Genomic DNA, 17,734 nt, shown 5'->3' with positions numbered 1-17,734 from the left:
CGTCTGTGAGAATACGTTTTGAAAGGCCTTTCTTACCAAACTTTCACCAGTATCAATGGTGTCTTCTAGCAACGCCGGGCAAAACAACGAAACAAACGCTTCTGGGGGGCACCTTCAGCTCCAACCGTGCATATCAGTTTATTGTACCCCTTAGCACCTTCAGGATCCCCATGCTGGACCTGCCCCAGGCCGCCAAGGCGGTAAACACCCCATTCCCTCCTGCAGTGAACACCACCTTCATTGAACCCTCCATTGTTCCTCCCGCCGTGGGGCAATACCAGCTGGGTGACCTAGTACAATGCGTGCGGGCCATTCAGGCCCAGATGCAACAAGTCCAGCAGCTTCAACACTACCAACAGCAAGTCCTGTGTCATTTCTATCAGCAGTAGTTCCCAACGCTACAACAAAGCCGACAGCCAGCCCAGTCACGGTGCCCAATAACGAAGCAGAACCAGTAGCCACTCAACCGCCACCAAAGTAGCTGTCCTCGCCGAGGTGAAACCTCCCAAGCCTCGTCCCTTAGCGGGAGAATGCCAGTAGCTCCCACCGCCTCCCGACTACAAGGCAGATCAGAAAGCGCTTGCCTCACCAAGGCCAGTCCGTCCCAGCACGTGCAACCAAAAGCCTCACTGACGGGCAACCGATTCGAAGTCTTGGCCGCGAGCTCTGAACAAGACCCTTCGGTTCACGGAAACCAATACCAGCCCGATTCTCACCAGGCCAAGACCCAGCCTGACAGCACAGAAGCAAGCAGCACCCACACGAATTCCACCAAGAAGCAACGAAGGCGGCGGCCCAAGGCTCACCACGCGATAATTCCTCAACAGCTCACAGAGCCTAGTCAACCCGAGCAACCCAAAGGTAAGACGGGAGCAAGCCCGGGAGTCGCGAAGACCACCCCTCTTCTCTCGGTGGCATCTCCCCTCTCTCCTGATCTCCTGGCAGCTCCCATGCCAAAAGACTTTAAGGTACCTCCTCTAGACAAGTACAATGAGTCGTTTGACCCAAATGATCATGTGGCTCCTTCCAGTCCCAGATGCACATCGCCAGAGCCAGTGAAGCCTGCATGTGTGTAATTTTATCCACAACCTTTAGGGGAGTAGTGCGCACGTGGTATCGGAACCTCCCATCCGGAGCAATCCGAAGCTGGCCGCAGTTCGTACAAGCATTCACCTCGCACTTCATTACTAGCAAGAAATGTCCAAGGTTGTAGGAAAGCCTTCTTAGCATAGTCCAAAAAGAGGGAGAATCCATATGGAGTTACATCAAGCGCTTCAATGACACCTGCCTTTTGATCCCGAACCTAGATCCCTCAATGAGACTTGCCACAGCAAAGAGGGGAATCACTCATCGGGAGTTCAAGTGGCACGTAGTGGTGAACAAGCCCAAGGACATAACTGCTTTCCTTAAGCTCGCTGACCAATTCATTGAGATTGAAGAAGAAATGAATCAAAAGACTGGAGCTCCAGTGGAGAAGAGGAGGAGAGACGATGATCGGATGCATCATAGAAGCAGAAAGAGGAAGAAGAGTGTGTCCTCGACTAGGGGAGACATCAAGTCAGGTTGGCACCCCCGGACTCCTCTGCCCGAAAGGACAAGTTACACCCCTCTCAACATGAAGCGAGGGGAAATCCTAATGATGATTATAGATGCTCCATTTGTAAGGTGGCCACCCCGGATGAAGGAGGACCCCGCTACCAGGAATAAAAATGTATATTTTCATTAACATAAGGATTGCGGTCATAGTACCAAAAATTGTAAAAGCCTCTGCGATGAGATTGAGGAACTTATCCGTTGCGGATACTTAAAAAACTTTGTACAAAAGAGTAATAAAAGTCAAGCTGATCGACAAGGGAAGCAGAGGAGAGATGCCCCCGAGTCCAACAACACGATTACTGGTGAATCCATCGTCACGGGTTGCACCTCGACAGGTAGGAAGACCTTGGTCTGCGAACTGGAGCGTGAAGGGCAGAACCCGCCGAAGCGCCCACGGCCCATGGACCCCATATCCTTTACCAAGGATGATGCGCGAAGAGTGCAGTACCTCTACGATGACGCGCTGGTCATAAGGATGAAAATCAATGACTTTGAAGTCAGACGCATCTTGGTGGATTTAGGAAGCTTGGCCGACATCCTATTCAAGAGCGCCTTCAACAAACTACAGCATAGGGAAAGTGACCTCCAGTCCGCAAGTACCCCCTGGTGGGCTTCAGCGGGGAAGAAGTTAGGCCCCTCGGCCAAGTCTCGTTGCCTGTGGAGATTGGAACTTGGCCCGGCATTGCGAGGTTTGAACACGCCTTCTTAGTAGTTGCGACGCCTTCCCCACACAATGCCATCATAGGACGGCCCATCACCCACCGCGCTTCGTGCGGTGATATCAACCTACTACCTGACAATGAAGTTCCCCACGGGCTTCGGGATAGGGGTAGCCCGGGGCGACCAGCTCGAATCCCGGACGTGTTACATCGCAGCCCTTAAAGGGAAAGCCAAGCTAGCGGAAAGCATTGAACTCGAACGACCTGTAGAGTATCTTGAAGAGCGAGCTACCCCGACCAAGGGAACGATTCTCATCCCAACTTCAGAAGATGATCCAACCAGGACAATCCAGATCGGAGCAACAGTCAAAGAACCTCTTCAAACTCAACTGGTAAGTTTCCTACTAAAAAATTTAGACATATTCGCATGGTCCGCGGCAGAAATGGCCAGCATAGACTCAAGAATAATAACTAACAAGTTAAACATTGATCCCCTAGTCAGGCCCATTAGACAAAGGAAACGCAACCTCGCCCCAAAACACTGGAGGATAGTCGACGAGGAGGTCAGGAAACTTCTCGCAGTCGACTTCATCAGGGAGGTCCATTACTTGAGCTGGGTAGCTAACCCCGTTTTGGTAAAGAAGGCCAACGGTAAATGGCGCATGTGCGTCGACTATACCGCCTGAATCAGGCCTGCCCAAAGGACTGTTTCTCGCTCCCCAAGATTGATCATCTAGTGGACGCAACCTCAGGGCATGAGTTGCTGAGTTTCCTAGACGTGTACTCGGGCTACAACCAAATCAAGATGGACCCCGCCGATGAAGTAGCATCCCAATTTTGACTTGACCTGAGGAGGGTGATGTTTTAAAGCTGTACCTCTCCGCGAGTGACAAAGTGGTCAGCTCGGTACTAATAAAGGAAGTAGATCGGGTCCAATGACCTATCTACTACATGAGCAAAGTTTTGCAGGGAGCCGAAACTAGGTACCCAGAGATTGAGAAGTTGGCATATGGGCTGATCACAACAGCTCGAAAGCTTCGGCCATACTTTCAAAACCACACAGTCATCGTTCTTACCAACCAATCCTTGAGGCAAGTCCTGTTCAAGCCTGAGCTATCCGGAAGACTGATGAAGTGGGCTATAGAACTCAGCGAGTACGACATTAGGTACGAGCCCCGAACAGCATTTAAGGCCCAAGCCTTGGCTGACTTCATGGTAGAATGCACTTTCAGCACTATAGCCTCCGAATTGATGGAGATCGAGCACGTGAAGGAAGCCTCAACCAGCACAGAACCAATCTTGATTAGAACAAAGTCGACTTGGGACGAGGAGCCCTGGATCCTTCATAGACGATTCATCGAACCAACAAGGAAGCGGGGTCGGAGTCATCCTGTACAGGCCAGGTAGTGCAGAATTGGAATACGCACTCTGGTTCAAGTTCACAGCATCCAACAACGAGGCAGAATAGGAAGCACTAATAGCTGGGCTCATGCTAGCAAGCGAAGTACAAGTGAAGCACCTCATCATCTACAGTGACTTGTAGCTCGTGGTCAACCAGGTAACCGACGATTATGAAGCTCGCGACCTCACCATGGCCGCCTATCTGGCCAAGGCTAGGGAAGCTCTACGCGGCTTCCAATCGTACTTCATCAAACAAATTCCAAGATCTAAGAACGTAGAGGCTGATGCATTATCCCATTTAGCCAGCACAAGCAGTAACTCCATGAGGACCGTGTTCGTAGAGAACCTGCCTCGGCCTAGCATTCTTGGGGGGGCAGAGGAGGTAGCTCTTATCGCACAAGTAGAGTCGAGCTGGATTGACCCACTTGCGAGCTACCTACTACACGGGACCCTCCCTGTAGATCGCAATGCAGATAGAAGGGTGGAGCGACAAGCAGCCAAGTACGTCATGATAGACGGACGACTATACTGAAGATCTTACACGCTCCCCTACTTACGTTGCTTACGACCCTCAGAGACCGAGCTCATTCTCTGCGAAACTCATGAAGGGCTATGTAGCAGGCATTTGGGGGGCAGGGCCCTTGCCCAAAAAGCATTACAACAAGGATATTACTAGCCCACAATGAAAGCAGATGCACTCGAGCTCATCAAGAAATGTGATAAATGCCAGAGGCACGCCAACATCTATCATCAACCCGCTACCGACCTGAAGTACCTCACCAACCCATGGCCCTTCGCACAGTGGGGGATCGACATTCTTGGACCATTCCCACCAATGGTAGGACAAAGGAAATTCCTAGTGGTAGTAGTGGATTACTTTACAAAATGGGTGGAGGCGGAACCCCTAGCGACAATCACAGCTCGAACAGTACAAGACTTCTTCTATAAGAATGTAATATGCCACTTCGAACTACCCCGTGTACTTATCTCTAACAACGACAAATAGTTCGAAGATGTCAAGTTCCAAGATTGGTGCGCTGAGATGGGGATACAATAAAACTTTACTTCGGTGGCACATCATCAAGAAAACGAGCAAGCGGAAGTCATGAACAAAGACTTACTCTGTGCACTGAAAGCCCGCTTAGCCCAAGCTAAAGGACTATGGGTAGACGAGTTGCCCAGCGTACTATGGGCCTATCGAACTACCGTCAAGACCGCCACAGGTGAAACCCCCTTTAATCTCACCTACGGCATGGAGGCAGTAATTCCAGCCGAAATCGAGGTACCTACATTACGGCTGGAAGTGTACGACAAAGAAATGAACGATGACAAGCTCCGCACTAACCTCGACCTGATAGAAGAGATATGGGATCTCACGTATATCTGGATCACAGCCTACTAGAAAAATGTAGCTCGGTACTATAACAACTGAGTCAGGAAGTGGCACTTCTGTGTTGGTGACCTGGTCCTTCGAAAAGTAATGGTGCTTGAACCCGACGAGGGTAAGCTCGAACTGAATTGGAAAGGTCCCACCAAGTAAAACGAGTGCTCGGGAAGGTACGTACAAGCTCGAAACGTCGGAAGGAAAGCAAGTACCTCGGACTTGGAACATTAGCAATCTAAGGCAGTACTACTACCTGTGACCGTTGAACCAAGGAGGCAGACTAAGAGTCACTTCCAGAAAGCCTAGGAGTGGACGAGTCGCTCCCAAGGTCCAAGGATTAACAAAATCGTCACTATGCAAGTCCTAGTCGCCTCCTCAACATGGGCACCCAAGTCCCAGTCGCCTCCTCGGCATGGGCACACAAGTCTCAATCGCCTCCTCGGCATGGGCACCTAAGTCTCATTCACCTCTAAGGCATGGGCAAAGCTTAGGAGTGGACTCCGAGTTGCTTCCAGAACCTAAGGGCCAATGTGCCGAACTGATAAAGACCTCAGCATCGTACAAGAAAACCCTAGTTGCCACTTCGGCTTGGGTGAAATCTAGGAGCAGACTATGGGTCCCTCCCTAAGCCTAAGGGGAAGACTCCAATTGCCACATCGGCATGGGTGAAATTAAGGAATGGACTACGAGTCCCTCCCAAAGCCTAAGGGCCACAAAATGCCAAACTGACAAGGACATGGTGATGAGAGTAGAATTTATCATGTTTTTATCCCCAATTATTCTGTCTTTTATACTAAATTAGCATCTAATTGGACTCATATCTCTTGTATTTTGGTCCAGGGTATGAAAGAAGGCATCAAGAGCAAAGAAAGACAAATCGGATGATTTTTCATAGTTTCGACATCGTTCAGTGATCTAGGCCTAACTCGCATCTCCGAACTCCGAATGGGCTGATTCAAAATTCACTGGAAAGATAAGAGAAAAAGCCACAACTTTCACATTGGGATTTTGCAGATTCGGCCTGCATCAAAGTTTAATCTGGGCCCGAAGTCGGGGCAATTTCGTAGGAAGGCCCAATTCCCAGCTGAAGCCCAACTCGCAGAAAAGCCTGGCTGAAGCCCAATTCGCAGAGGAGGCCTATTACGAATCCAAGAACAAGAAACTAAGAAAAATCCTTCTAGATCTAAATTCTTGGTGTAATCTTAGAGTGAAAAGGGGATTGAGTTCAAGAAATAAAGAGATAGGGTTAGAATAAGGATAGGACTTTCTATTTCTTGTAAAGATCAACTTCAAGAGAAAGGAGGAGACCACCCTCTCCCCTTTAATCTATAAGAAGGAGAGGGTGGACCAGCTAGAGGTATCACTTGATCACTGAATCACTCAATTTCGGATTTGAATCAAGAAGCATGGAGCAATCAGTCAAAAAGGGTTCAAGAAAGGTTCAAGAATTCAAGAAATCTCAAGAATAAGGTGGCGGCAAGAGGAGGAGATCTCAGCACCATGGGCGAATTCAAGAGTTCTTTCTTTCCCTTTATTTGCTTTAATTATTCTATTATGAACTAATTTGTTTCTTGCTAGGGCTATGGAAAGCCTAACCATGTTAATGAATATATTTTTATCTTCTTGATTTATCCAAGATTGTGATTTTCATATAGTCTATGAATTATTGTGCTTAATGCAATTAAGAGCTTGGCCACCTCTTAATTGATGTGAGTTATGTGAATGAATTGAGAGAGAAATTCACATAATTGATAGAATAATTCATAGTGTGAATTGAATGGTACATAGAGATATATATATACATGATTCATCTGAATTTAATGGTTTTCTAGGACTTAATGCACTTCCATCTTGAGAGCTCTACTCGAGAGATCGAAGGGTTACCTGATGGGCATAGGTTTAGTATATCTTGAGAGAGAATATTAAATAAATTTGGGAAAATCTCAGTTTATGGGAATGACAATTAGTCTTGGATAATCGGATCCATCAATATTCATTACATTGGTTAGGTGGACCAAAAGTCCTAGCGATTTTATCATTTGCATATTCGATTAGTGATCACCCTTGTTTTTTATTTTCTTTTTCTAGTTTTTATTTTCAATAGTTCTTGCTCAATTCTGAAATTTGATTGTCCAAATAATTAGGGAAGACAGTGATTCTAATACTTATTTTGTTAAATCCCCGTGGGAATGATATTATTATACTACTTGAAAACTAGTGCACTTGCTAGGGTTATATATTTATAACTATCAAGTTTTTGGCATCGTTGCTGGGGATTTAATCCTAAAATAATATTAGAATTTATTAACCTTGATTAATTTAGACATTTTATTTTTGTTACTATTTTCTTTTATTTGTTTTTATTATTTTTATTTATTTGTTCGAATTCTGCTGGTTCAGATTTACTAGTGCATGACATGCACTAGACAGGAAGGGTTAGCTGAATTTGATCCAGAAATTGAAAGGACCATTCGCTTGTTGCAAAGGGCCAACAAAGGAAAATCAAGAGAAGAGGTTGTTATTTGCAAACCAGCCATAGAGATAGAAGGAGAGATGGTAGAAGGAAATCGCACCCTCTTGGATTATGCTTGTCCAAACATTGATGGGGCGACATCCAACATTTGCAAGCCTATCATCCATGCAAACAATTTTGAAATAAAACCTGCAATAATTCAAATGATCCAAACAAGCATTCAGTTTAGTGGGTTACCAAGTGATGACCCTAATGCACACATTGTTAACTTCCTTGAAATATGTGATACATTTAAACACAATGGAGTTAGTGATGATGTGATTAGGCTAAGATTATTTCCTTTTTCATTGTGTGATAGATTTAAAGATGACTCAAATCACTCCCTGTAGGAAGCATCACCACTTGGAATGATTTAACCCAGAAATTTTTGGCTAAATATTTCACACCCTCCAATACAGCAAAATTAATTAATGATATTACCACTTTTGCTCAATTTGAGAGGGAGTCTCTATATGAAGCATGGGAAAGATTCAAAGAGATGCTTAGGTGTCCTCACCATGGGATACCAATTTGGTGACAAATACAGACTTTTTATAATGGTATCACCCCCTCTAATCGATCCATTATTGATGCAGTCGCAGGTGGTACAATCATGAGAAAAACTCCAGAGGAAGCATATGACTTAGTGGAGGATATGGCATCAAATATCTACCGGTGGAGTAATGATCGAACCAATTAGAGGGGAGTACACCACATTGATTCCTTTGCATCCTTATCTGCGCAAATAGCCAATTTAAATAAAAGACTGGATAATTTTAGTATTGCAGCCATTAATACAACACCTAGCATCTCATGCGATTTATGTGGACAAATAGGACATGCCAATTCTGATTGTCAATTAAATAGTCCTTTTGTTTCTCATGAGAATGCTAATTTTATCTCTCATGCTGGCAAGACAAATTACAACCCATATTCAAATACATACAACCCAAGGTGGAGGAGTCATCCCAACTTCTCTTGGAGCAACAATCATCAAAAGGCACCCATGGGATTCCAACCACAACCGCCCCCACAAGAGAAAAAGAGCAATCTGGAGGAGATGATTTCTAAGTTCATCAACACTGCTGAAGCAAAATTCCAAAGCCATGAAACAACAATTAAGAACTTAGAAGTTCAAATGGGATAGGTTGTGAGCATGTTATCAGAGAAGAAAGAAGGAAGGTTGCCCAGCAACATAGAAAAAAATCCCAGAGAACATGTGAATGCCAAAGCCTTAAGAAGCGGGAAGACAATCGACGAAGCCCCAGAAAATGACAAGGAAGCTGAATCGGCCAATTTGAAAAAGGAGAATGAGGGAAGTACCCCTAAACTAAATTTACATGAAATCCAACTCCCTATTCCCTACCCAAGAAGAGTTTTGAAGGCCATATTAGATAAACAATTTGAAAAATTTTTGGAAGTATTTAAAAAGATTCACATTAACCTTCCTCTTCTTGATGTGTTATCGCAGATGCCCAAATATGCAAAATTCCTAAAGGAGGTGATGTCTAACAAAAGAAAATGGGAGGATTGTGAGATAGTAAAATTAAACGAAGAATGTTCAGCCATTCTTCAAAATAAGCTACCACCAAAATTGAAGGATCTAGGGAGTTTCTCTATACCTTGCACCATAGGAAATGCTGAATTCGATAAAGCCATATGTGATCTTGGTGCTAGTATAAATTTAATGCCTTACTCTATTTTTAAGAGACTTGGATTACATGAACTAACATCTACCACCATTACCCTACAACTGGCTGATCGAAGCATCAAATACCCTAGGGGAATAGTGGAAGATGTCCTAGTTAAAGTAGGGAATTTCATCATCCCTGCTGATTTCATTGTGTTGGATATGGAGGAGGATAGATCGATGCCATTAATTCTAGGGAGACCCTTTCTTGCAACCAGTAATGCTTTAATTGATATACAAAAGGGTCAACTTACTCTTAGGATTAATGGAGAAGAAATGATATTTAATGTTTTTCAAACCCTGAAGTATCCCAACACTAAAGAACATGAAATTTATGTAATCGAATCCATTGATGTGGTGGCAGCAGAAATTAATAAATCAAAGATAGATGACCCCCTTGCAAACTGTCTCATTAATTCTAGTAATAACATGCAGGTAGTGGAGGACGAAGTAGAGGAGGTAATAAACTATTTAGAGGCTGGCCAAGAAGAATGCAATCCAAGAAAAGGGAAGTTTCTACCATTAGATGGGTCGATCCCCTCTAAACAACTATTACCCTCCATCAAAGCACCTCCAGCTTTGCAACTCAAACCCTTACCTTTTCATTTAAAATATATGTTTTTCGGAGATAGTTCCACCTTACCTATAATCATCTCTTCTGATTTGACAGGCCTCCAAGAGGAAAAGCTTGTGAGGGTACTCAAGCAACACATATCGGCCATAGGATGGAGCATTGCAAACATAAAAGGAATCAGCCCGTTGGTATGCACACACAAAATTCTGATGGAGGAAGGCTACGGTCCCAAGGCACAACCACAAAGGAGGCTGAATTCAAAAATGCAACAGGTGGTAAAGGCATAAATTCTAAAATGGTTCGAAGCAGGTATTATTTATCCAATTTCAGATTCATCATGGGTAAGTCCCGTTCAAGTCATACCAAAGAAAGGTGGGATGACTGTAATCATAAATGAAAATAATGAATCAACTCCCACAAGAACAATAACTGGCTGGAGGGTGTGCATAGACTATCGAAAATTAAATGAGGCCACCAGGAAAGATCACTTTCCACTGCCATTTATTGATCAGATGATAGAGAGATTTGTAGGGCATGAATATTATTGCTTCCTGGATGGCTACTCCGGGTACCTTCAAGTACCCATTGCACGGGTAGATCAGGAAAAAACCACTTTTACTTGCCCTTACGGGACCTTTGCCTTTAGGAGAATGCCTTTTGGACTGTGTAATGCCCCTGCCACTTTCCAACGGTGTATGATGTCATTATTTGGTCACTTCATCAATGACTTCATGGAAGTCTTCATGGATGATTTATCTATTTATGGATCATCATTTGATAAAATGCTTAATTAATTTGGAAAAGGTACTCCAAAGGTGTGAGGAATCTAACCTTGTTTTAAACTAGGAAAAATGCCATTTCATGGTTAGAGAAGGAATCGTTCTAGGGCATAAGGTGTCCTCTCGGGGCATCGAGGTTGATAAAGCTAAAATAGAACTAATTGAAAAATTACCTCCACCACAATCAATGAAAGGTGTTAGGGGCTTTCTCAAGCATGCCGGTTTTTATAGGCGGTTCATCAAAGATTTCTCTAAAATCGCCATGCCCCTAACAAATCTGCTAGTTAAGGATGTGCCTTTTGATTTCAATGATGATTGTTTGCATGCATTCAACATTCTTAAAGAGAAATTGGTTCAAGTGCCGATTGTATCAGCCCCTGAGTGGGAACTACCCTTTGAAATAATTGTGATGCAAGCAATGATACCTTAGGTGCAGTTTTATGGCAAAGAAAAGATAATAAATTCCACACCATTTACTATGCAGGTAGGACCATGAATGAAGCACAAAAAAATTATTCCACTACCGAAAATGAATTACTTGTAGTAGCATTTGCTATTGAAAAAATCAGATCCTATCTGCTCTTATCTAAAGTTATCATATTCACTGACCATGCTGCATTGAGATATCTGCTTGCTAAGAAAGATGCAAAACCTAGGCTGCTATGATGGATCTTGCTGTTGCAAGAATTTGATTTAGAAACTAAGGACAAAAAGGGTAGTGAAAACACAGTGGCTGACCATTTATCAAGGCTGGATGAAAAGTATTTTGAAAATATTGATAATTCAGCCTTACATGATGAATTCCCAAATGAGCAACTCTATGTGATTAATGATAAAAAAGAACCTTAGTTTGCTGATTTGGCTAATTTCTTGGCAGGGAATGTGATGCATCTTCACCTGACATATCAATAGAGAAAGAAATTCTTCTCTGATGTGAAATATTACTTGTGGGATGAACCCTACTTGTACAAAATCTGCAAGGACGGCTTGATAAGGAGATGTATTCCTGAGGAGGAGGTACAAAGTGTCATACAATTTTGCCATGACAAAGAAGCCAGAGGTCACCATGGAGCATCAAAAACTGCTTCAAAAATTCTTCAAAGCAGTTTGTATTAGCCATCACTCTTTAGGGACATATTCAAATATGTAAGTGCTTGTGATCATTGCCAAAGGACATGTAATATCTCCCGAAGAAATGAGATGCCCTTGAACAACATACTTGTCTGCGAAGTATTTGATGTGTGGGGCACCGATTTCATGGGACCTTTTCCAAAGTCTGTTAATAATTCTTATATACTTGTGGTTGTGGACTATGTGAGCAAATGGGTGGAAGCATGTGCCTACCCTACTAATGATGCTCGAGTTGTCAATAAATTCATGAAAAAATTCATATTTACTCGTTTTGGAACACCTCGATCCATCATAAGTGATGGGGGAAAACACTTTTGCAATAGGCAATTTGAACAACTATTAAATAAGTATGGTGTTACACATCGAATTGCAACCCCTTAACATCCTCAGACCAGCAGCCAAGTAGAGGTTTCTAATAGGGAATTAAAGCAGATTTTATAAAAAACGGTTACCACATCCAAGAGATATTGGTCCTTAAAGTTAGATGGTGCACTTTGGGCTTACCGTACTACATTTAAAACCCCAATTGGTATGTTGCCCTACCAACTAGTTTTCGGCAAAGCATGCCATCTACCCGTTGAGTTGGAACATAAATCATATTGGCCTACCAAATTTTTAAATTTTGAATTAAGCAATGCAGGTGAGGCAAGGAAACTTCAGCTCAACGAGTTAGATGAATGAAGGAATCACGCTTACGAGAATGCCCGCACCTACGAAGAAAAAACCAAGGCATGGCATGATTCTCAAATTACTGGGAAGGAATTCAAGGAAGGAGATAAGGTGCTGCTCTTTAATTCTCGCCTAAAGCTATTTCCTGGGAAATTGAAAACCAGATGGAGCGGACCTTTTGTGGTGGCTAAGGTATTCTCGTATGGAGCGGACATTCAAGGTAAATGGACACCGGTTGAAACATTATATTGAAGGAAAGCAACCCATCCACCAAGGGTTCATTCTCTCCTTGAAACCGTCATGAAAGAAAGGTGAAGGTCAAGCTCACGACTTAAAAAGAGCGCTTAAGGGAGGCAACCCATTTTTTTCTCTTATGAGTGTGTTTTTCTCTTCTTCGTATCTCACATCTGCAAGGTCAAGCTCACGACTTAAAAAGAGCGCTTAAGGTCAAGCTCACGACTTAAAACCGTCATTAAGTTTAGTTGCTTATTTGTTCAGTTTTTTTCTCTTATGAGTGTGTTTTTCTCTTCTTCGTATCTCACATCTGCAAGATCTCAACGAGGCATTCAAGGAAGTCCTCTTAAATCTCTCTCCTTGTTCTTGTCATGCATATTCCATACATTGAGGATAATGTTTATCTTAAGTGTGGGGGAGGAGTAAGGGGTTAATAAATTTTTTTTCGAACTCTAGCATGCTTTGATCATCATTTTTTACCTTTCCTTTTGGAATTTCTACTCCTTAGAGACTTGTTTTTGAATGATTGCAAACCACCTTGAATCATGTGCTTAGGGAGGATAGACAAGAAAAGATGCAAGCAAATCTAGCTGAAATTTCTGGCTAGGGAAGGCATCTCAGTAGTTTGAATGATCAACAGGCAAGATGCAATACAGAGTTGACCCTTATGAGCATTTGGTTTTTAACAGACAAACAGGGGTTGATTATTTTAGAACTTGTCTTATTAGGCATGTTGAGACTACGATAATGAGTTCATGTATTGAAACGTGTTATCCAAAAAAAAAACAAAAAACCCGTGTATAATGGAGCATAAAATGCACTCACACCGAGAGAAAAAAAAGTTAGTGTGAGATGGAGCATAAAATGCACTCACACTAAAAGAATAAAAGGGTGAGATAGAGCATCACTCATCCCTAGATCCCAAACCCTAATTCACCTTTTGATGCATTGCACTCATGATAAATGGTGGAGATGTGATACATAAACAAGCTTAGGGTAATAACATTCCTTGTTTCGTTCTGAAGAATCATGAGAGGGTATTTTTTTGAATCTTGCCACATATGATTATGAAAACAAAGAGGGCTTACTCTAACCCTAAATTATTCATGCAAAGAGATGCTCGCTTCCCTTGATTGTCGATCTCACTTGGGGATATGAGGATTGGCGATTTAAGATTATTCTTGGACAAATTAAAAAGGAAAAGAAGTGGATGAAGAGAAGAAGCATGGATACTAATCAAGGCTTGCAAGAGGACAAATACCCTGTTGAGAGAAATCCAAAACAAATCTTTTAGTTATTTTGTTCTTGTTTTAATTTTTTTTTGAGTTTTGTCTTGCCCGAGGACGGGCAAGAGTTTAAGTGTGGGGGATTTGATGAGAGTAGAATTTATCATATTTTTATCCCCAATTATTCTATCTTTTATATTAAATTAGCATCTAATTGGACTCATATCTCTTGTATTTTGGTCCAGGGTATGAAAGAAGGCATCAAGAGCAAAGAAAGACAAATCGGATGATTTTTCACAGTTTTGACATCATTCAGTGATCTGGGCGTAACTCGCGTCTCCAAACTCTAAATGGGCTGATTCAAGATCCACTGGAAAGACAAGTGAAAAATCCACAACTTTCATGTTGGGCTTTTGCAGATTCAGCCTGCATCGAAGTCTAATCTGGGCCCGAAGTTGGGATAATTTCGTAGGAAGGCCCAATCCACAGCTGAAGCCCAACTCGCAGAAAAGCCTGGCTGAAGCCCAATTCGTAGAAGAGGCCTATTACGGATCCAAGAACAAGAAACTAAGAAAAATCCCTCTAGATCTAAATTCTTGGTGTAATCATAGAGTGAAAAAGGGATTGAGTTCAAGAAATAAAGAGATAGGGTTAGAATTAGGATAGGACTTTCTATTTCTTGTAAAGATCAACTTCAAGAGAAAGGAGGAGACCACCCTCTCCCCTTTAATCTATAAGGAGGGGGCGGACCGGTTAGATGTATCACTTGATCACTGAATTACTCAATTTCGGATTTGAATCAAGAAGCATGGAGCAATCAGTCAAGAAGGGTTCAAGAAAGGTTCACGAATTCAAGAAATCTCAAGAAGAAGGTGGCAGCAAGAGGAGGAGATCTCAGCACCATGGGCAAATTCAAGAGTTCTTTCTTTCCCTTTGTTTGCTTTAATTCTTTTATTATGAATTGATTTGTTTCTTGCAAGGGCTATGGAAAGCCTAACCGTGTTAATGAATACATTTTTATCTTTTTTATTTATCAAAGATTGTGATTTCCATATAGTCTATGAATTATTGTGCTTAATGCAATTAAGAGCTTGGCCACCTCTTAATTGATGTGAGTTATGTGAATGAATTGAGAGAGGAATTCACATAATTGATAGAATAATTCATAGTGTGAATTAAATGGTATATAGAGATATATATACATGATTCATCTGAATTTAATGGTTTTTGGGACTTAATGCACTTCCATCTTGAGAGCTCTACTCGAGAGATCAAAGGGTTACCTGATGGGCATAGGTTTAGTATATCTCGAGAGAGAATATTAAATAAATTTGGAAAAATCTTAGCTTATGAGAATGACAATTAGTCTTGGATAATTGGATCCATCAATATTCATTACATTGGTTAGGTGGACCAAAAGTCCTAGCGATTTCATCATTTGTATATTCGATTAGTGATCACCTTTGTTTTTTATTTTCTTTATCTAGTTTTTATTTTCAATAGTTCTTGCTCAATTCTAAATTTTGATTGTCCAAATAATTAGGGAAGATTGTGATTCTAATACTTATTTTGTTAAATCCCCGTGGGAACGATATTATTATACTACTTGATAACTAGTGCACTTGCTAGGGTTATATATTTATCGCTATCACCTGAGCGCTACGTAAAACCTGGTTATCTCTAACCCCTACGGGAAAGATAGCTCGGGTATGAACCCTACGGTGTCTATTCCACCCCTATTGCTCTTACTCGGCTTGGTAACCCGATAGTCCGAGGTAACCCACGCAGCCCGAAGTGACAACTTCGCTTTCAGTTATCCTTACTCATTGCTGACTCAGTAGCTCGACAGTTCAGGTAACCTATACGCTAAATTGCCCGGTTCGAAGTCCACTCACACTTAGAAGTATTTTTTCATTCAAGAATACTCAAAAGAAACTATATTTCATTAATAGAAGAGAGTTTGGATACAAGATTTTTTACCCAAGCTCAAAGGCTCGGGACAATACATCCACAGTTCAAAAAAGAGAAAAAGAAAGCAAGGAGCCATCATGCAGAAGGGTTCACCACCTCGACCTTAGTATCACCCTCCTCCCCTGAAGAGTCAGAATCTGCATCCGCTGCCTTGGCCACTTCGGGATCCAAGCCCATCATCGTGATCCCACCGAGATCAAGGCCGAGGAACTTCTGGCAAACCAAGTACCCACACAACTTAAACCCAACGCGATAGGAGTCCAATCCATATTCAAACTGTACGGCCTCGAACTCCGAGGACTCTTTGAAGCTCTCAACGGCCTTGACCCTCTCTTCCATGATAGAATCCTCAAGGTCCGTGATCTCCCGCTCAAGATGCGCCTTCTCCTCGGACAACGAGGAGATCTGCCCCTCCTGGGACAGTATTAGCTCCTTTTGGGCCTCAGCCCCCTTCTTAGCCCTGAGCACCTCGCTTCGATCTAGATCCAGGTTGCGGTGGAGCTTCTGCATCTCCGTCCTAGCATCGATGGCTTCCTTCATACGGATCGCTACTTGGCAAGCCAACACATGACCAACAGAGTTAGCCTGCCAACAAGAAAGCCGAGATCTATTAAAAAAATGGGGGAGGGGGGGAGAGAGAGAGAGAGAGAGGTAGAAAGCTCACCACCATACAATGCTTGGCAACTAGTCCCAAGAGAGTGGCCGGAGATAGCTCAGCCCACTTCAAGACTTCATCTTCGAAGATGGCGTCCCAACTCTTGCGTAGGGCTTTAATGTGGTCCACGATGCTATCTTTCACAACTGGAAGATAGCCTTCTGTTCCACCCATAGGTACAGACGAACTCCCCGACTCTTGAGAACAAACTCCCTCACACTGGACCTCCGTTGAAGTGGCCTCAGGAACAGCGGGCTGGGCCTCCTCCTGAGGAGGTGCATAGGAGACTGGCTCCATGATTGAGACTTCGGGTGAATGACTAGCTTCCTGGCGCGGTCTCTTCGCAGCCTTCTTCTTCCCCTTCTAGGAGCTCCTTAGAAGGCTTTCGGCATTAACCGGCATGATAGCTGCAAAAAAAAAAAAAAAAAGATTAGCCATGAACTAAATAGGATCTTAAGAAAAAAGCCCAAGGTGACCTACCAGGACTCAAGCCGGCCTACACGAGTTTGTCTTCAATAAGATAATCCGAGCAAAGGAAGTCGAGCTCTGCCCAAGACTTAAGCGTCTCTCTCATCTTCAGGCCCGGTCTAACATCGGGAACCTGGACTGCCAGCCTCCAATGGGTCGGGAAAGGCCACCCCTCAGGGTTATGAACTACGAAGTAACCCCATTTCTAGGTCGGGTTCTTGTTGGGAGTGTGTGTAATAGCTTATACCCCAGGCAAGGGGACAGCTAGTAGGTTCTCCTATGCTTGGGGAGAACGCAGGAAGAGTTTTCCTTGATGGACAAAATGGTGGAAAAGGTATCGAGGTCAAGGGGAAGATAGTACTCATAAAAGAGCGAAATGGTCCCTACCATGTTACGAATAGAGTTCGGATGTAACTGATCTAGGGTAATGTCAAAAGACTTAAGGACCTCAATGATCAGAGGATGCAAAGGAAGGCAAAGACCAGCCACGAGCTACTCTTCGAAAACCACGATCTCATTATGATCGTGCTCCCAAGGGAAGTTACCCGAAGGGAGACTGTCGATAAGCCCCCTCGGGAGGTTATACCGACGTACCAAGGCCCAGAGCTTGTCCGGGATCATGGAGGAAGGGCCGAAGTGGTCTGGCATCTGACCTCGACGGGAAGTGAATGATAGGTTACCAGAGGCCTCCCGAGCCTCTGGGGGAGACTGCCCCTCAGGAAGACCACGGGCTACCCCCAAGCCCGAGGCAGCTTCGTCCTGGTTACCAACCAAGGCTGAGGTAC

The 17,734-nt window shown here is 43.4% G+C and overlaps 1 protein-coding gene and 1 non-coding gene across 2 annotated transcripts; one reads left to right on the top strand and one right to left on the bottom strand.

The window, feature by feature from the left end:
* Positions 1–7,973: 7,973 nt before the first annotated feature.
* Positions 7,974–8,077, bottom strand: LOC148876016 (small nucleolar RNA R71). The gene has a single exon (XR_016106366.1). It is a non-coding gene; the product is annotated as a small nucleolar RNA R71 (small nucleolar RNA).
* A 631-nt stretch (positions 8,078–8,708) lies between these two features.
* Positions 8,709–10,103, top strand: LOC148876015 (uncharacterized). The gene has a single exon (XM_088966115.1). The coding sequence runs from the start codon at positions 8,709–8,711 to the stop codon at positions 10,101–10,103; it is 1,395 nt and encodes a 464-aa protein (XP_088822241.1).
* Positions 10,104–17,734: the final 7,631 nt, after the last annotated feature.

The sequence above is a fragment of the Nelumbo lutea genome, chromosome 1 (genome assembly GCF_056320005.1).
Source record: "Nelumbo lutea isolate HS-2025 chromosome 1, American lotus-T2T, whole genome shotgun sequence".
Lineage (NCBI taxonomy): Eukaryota > Viridiplantae > Streptophyta > Magnoliopsida > Proteales > Nelumbonaceae > Nelumbo > Nelumbo lutea.
The sequence above is the reverse complement of the archived record's forward strand: the minus strand, read 5'-3'. Positions and strand labels throughout refer to the sequence as shown.